At 30.1% G+C, this 4157-nt stretch overlaps 1 protein-coding gene across 1 annotated transcript in view; it reads right to left on the bottom strand.

Annotated features, from left to right (window-relative positions):
* The window catches only part of LOC111684657, a 77765-nt gene extending 75109 nt beyond the window's left edge, over window positions 1–2656 (bottom strand). Inside the window, exon 1 of the mRNA XM_046951540.1 lies at window positions 2608–2656. Within this exon, the coding sequence (XP_046807496.1) occupies window positions 2608–2656 (49 nt within the window). The remainder of the gene's footprint in view (window positions 1–2607) is intronic.
* Window positions 2657–4157: the final 1501 nt, after the last annotated feature.

Raw genomic sequence — 4157 nt, 5'->3', positions numbered from 1 at the left:
AACTGAACTAGAACTGAACTAGAACTGAACTAGAACTGAACTAGAACTGAACTAGAACTGAACTAGAACTGAACTAGAACTGGACTAGAACTAAACTAGAACTGAACTGAAAAAGGGACACATTGGCACCCTAAGAACTACAGGTTTCTTTAGCAATACAATTCCATTTTTCCTTTGTGAGTTCCATATAAAAGTTTTGTAATTAATTTCAAATAAAATAAAGTATGTAGATGACACATTCATACAATTTACATTAAGTAAAACGTAACCCGTTTTATTTTTCTTCAGTTTTTGCAAATTTCTCTTTATTTTATCGTTATCGTCGTTGACTTCTTTTTCGAAACATTACAAAAGTTTGTATATGTTTTTCCTTTTTTTGGGGGGATTTTTGTAAAAGTGGTGTTTTTGAAGTACAAGTACTTTATGTATGAGTACAAGTACTTGTACTAAGTACCAAATACTGAATTCTGAGGTAGCTGTTAAATTTTTTTTATTTTTTGGTTTCTGCTGCTGCTTGCTGTTGTATTTTTCGGAGGGTTTTTGTAAATTTAAGCAATCAGAGACACCGTAAAAAACACAAGTTTTATAAACTTTAATTGACAATTATGTGGGATTTGTATGTTTATTATGCTGCCGCTGTGATTCTGTTGTCTTTGCCTTTTGCTGTGTCAAGTAAAAAGTGTCCAACAAGAGTTTTTAGAATCTCTATAATACTTTTAATAAATTTTAATTATGAAACAAGTTGTGATGTGTCAGCCACAATCATTATCAAAATGATTTATTTTAAGTGGGTATACGAGGGTCGAAGTTAACAATGGTGTTTGTAGGTGAATTTTAATTGTGATGCTATATGGTATATTAAAATGATTTGTAAGTGTTAAATATTGTGTACAAATGTTACATCAGTATTTGTTGAAATTTACATTAGGGTGGCACACATAAACTTTTATTTTCGGTGGGGACATTAGAATCTTATTTGTTTTCTCTACAAGCAGTGTGTGCCTGGTGTATGTTTAACTGTTTCGTACATTCAACTAACAAAAGTTCAGACAGACAGAGAGATAGACAGATACACAGACACACAGACAGACAGGCAGGCGGACAGGCAGGCGGACAGATCTTCTTAGAATCTAATAAAGTTCAGATTATATATAACTTTGTGTATCCTATCTTAGGCTTTCAATGCTAAAAACATGTAAATTATAATTTCAAATAATTTATTTCTAAAATAAATGCAATATTATCTCAAAATTTAAACTATAACTTATATTCCACATAAATTTTCATAAATGTTTTATAGACTTACATATACATTTACATATCTACGCTTATATGTATGTATAATATTTTTACTAAAAACCCATTTTTGTCAGTTACTTGAGGGGTTGAGGTGTTGAGGGGTTTTAATATTTTGTTATTAAATGTATATATTTTTGCTCTTTTTTTCATCGGTTGCTTGTATGTTTTACACTTTGCATGGTAAATCGTGCTGTAATGGCAGTTTGTTTTTTTCGTTTTGTCTCCACTTTTGGTACGACTAAAAGGCCCAAAACAAAAATGAAACAAAAACCCAAACAAACTCCACTCACTGCATCAGTTTATATATGACGAACATTATAAATATATATGGAAATGTGTAAAATTTACTGAAAACAAAAAAATTTGTCACAATTTTTGTTTTTACAATGGTGGTATAAAGGATGAAACTGCTACTGCCACAGCTATTACCAGTTGTATTATTTTATGTATTGGCTTTTATACTTTATGCCCATATACATATACTATAGTTTTTATGTGAGGAATGTCCTTTTCATTATATCAAAAAAGGAATTTATTGTTGTGGGGAACTGGGTTGCAGAAATAGTAGTAGAGGTTGTAAATAAATTTGGTTTAAATATAATTTTAATATTTTAACAAATCACGTTTTGTATCGTCTGTTATTAAGTGTAATTCTTTTATAGGTTTCTTTTAACCGATTATAATAAATAGGTTATTATAAAAAAATATGATTTGATTGCAATAATAAAGCAGAAATATAATTTTGACCAAAAATAGGGGCATTGTAATTCATTTTTGTTAAAAAAACAAACAAACAAACAAACAAGCAAATAAACAAACAAACAAACGAACTAAATAACCCGATCTGGTCTAGTTCTGTTCTGTTCTAGTTCTGTTCTAGTTCTGTTCTAGTTCTGTTCTAGTTCTGTTCTAGTTCTGTTCTAGTTCTGTTCTAGTTCTGTTCTAGTTATGTTCTAGTTCTGTTCTAGTTCTGTTCTAGTTCTGTTCTAGTTCTGTTCTAGTTCTGTTCTAGTTCTGTTCTAGTTCTGTTCTAGTTCTGTTCTAGTTCTGTTCTAGTTCTGTTCTAGTTCTGTTCTAGTTCTGGTCAAGTTCTGTTCTAGTTCTGTTATAAGTTCTTTTAAAGTATATCGGTCGATTAAGCTTTATCCGTTCGACTTTCTGTTTCTATGTATGAAGCTAGTACGCACGTTTCAGGTCGCAATTTTCTTTCCAATTTTCCTCAAAATAAATTATGTATTTTTTTTATTCTCACTTCTCTTTTCATTCCCATTTGCGTATACCTATATGTATACCTAGGCGTATACTTACTTATTGCAAAACTAATAATTTCATTATTACGTATACGCACAAGTGTCATTATGAACATGGATTTTTTTTCAAATTAAAAGCGTGAGAAAATTATCACTTTTCCGACATATTAGACTCTTGATCGTATGTTAGAATATATCAGTTCTATTTTGCATTACTTCTTAAAAGCAAATAACATAAAATGCAATACTCAAATGGAGAAGAGTATATTAATCTCGGGATTGTGGTGCATGAGTATTTAACATCCTGCTTTTTTTTACAATATTGCTTACCATTTATATAGTTTGTTTTTATAATGTTGTTTTGCGAGGCCAAGGGATTATTATCATATTGATAGCACAATTTATTACTTATAGAGTAGATTTACAGTAACAAAAAAACGGTTATAATTGCAATAAATCACTTTAATTTTCAATGCTAAAATATTCAATTGAATATTTGTGCATTTTCTCTATATTTTGTTTATTCGTTGGACTAACAAAGTAACTGTAAAGTCCATAATTTATGTATAACAATGAAAGGCTTTAACATAAATAATGTAAAAGAATGAAAATCTTATTGAAATGAAAAAGTTCTATTAAAAGGGAATTTGCGCAATTTTCTATAAACTTTTTATAAAAAAAGTGATTTTTGAATACAAGTCTTCTAAAATAATACACGCCAAACAATACACCAGAATTAAGGCAAGACCATAGACTAAACTATAAGCTAGACTATAGACTACAAACTAGACAAAAGACAAAACCATAGCCTTAACTATAAGCTAGACTATAGACTAAAAACTAGACAAAAGACAAAACAACAGCCTTAACTATAAGCTACGCCTTAGACCACAAATCAGAAAATAGACTAGACTAGGTTAAACTAGACTATACGCTAGACTAGACTATACAATATAATAAAGACTAGACTTAAGACTAGACTCTATTCCAGACTAAAAACTATAGACTAGACTATAGACTTTACTATAGACTAGACTACAGACTAGACTATAAACTAGACTATTGACTAGACTATAGACTAAACTATAGACTAGACTGTAGACTAGACTATAGACTAGACTATAGAGTAGTCTATAGAGTAGACTATAGAGTAGACTATAGACTAGACTATAGATTAGACTATAGACTAGACTATAGATTAGATTATAGACTGGACTATAGACTAAACTATAGACTAGACTATAGACTAGAATATAGACTAGACTATAGACTAGACTATAGACTAGACTATAGGCTAGACTATAGAATAGACCATAGGCTAGACTATAGACTAGACTATAGACTAGACTATAGACTACACTATATACTAGACTATAGACTAGACTATAGACTGGACTATAGACTGGACTATAGACTAGACTATAGACTAGACTATAGACTAGACTATAGACTAGACTAGACTAAAGACTAGACTAAAGACTAGACTAAAGACTAGACTAAAGACTAGACTAAAGACTAGACTATAGACTAGACTATAGACTAGACTATAGACTAGACTAGACTATAGACTAGACTATAGACTAGACTATAGACTAGACTATAGACTAG

Source organism: Lucilia cuprina, chromosome 5 (genome assembly GCF_022045245.1).
Source record: "Lucilia cuprina isolate Lc7/37 chromosome 5, ASM2204524v1, whole genome shotgun sequence".
NCBI lineage: Eukaryota > Metazoa > Arthropoda > Insecta > Diptera > Calliphoridae > Lucilia > Lucilia cuprina.
Note: the sequence above shows the minus strand (reverse complement) of the source record. Positions and strands in the feature narration are given on the sequence as shown.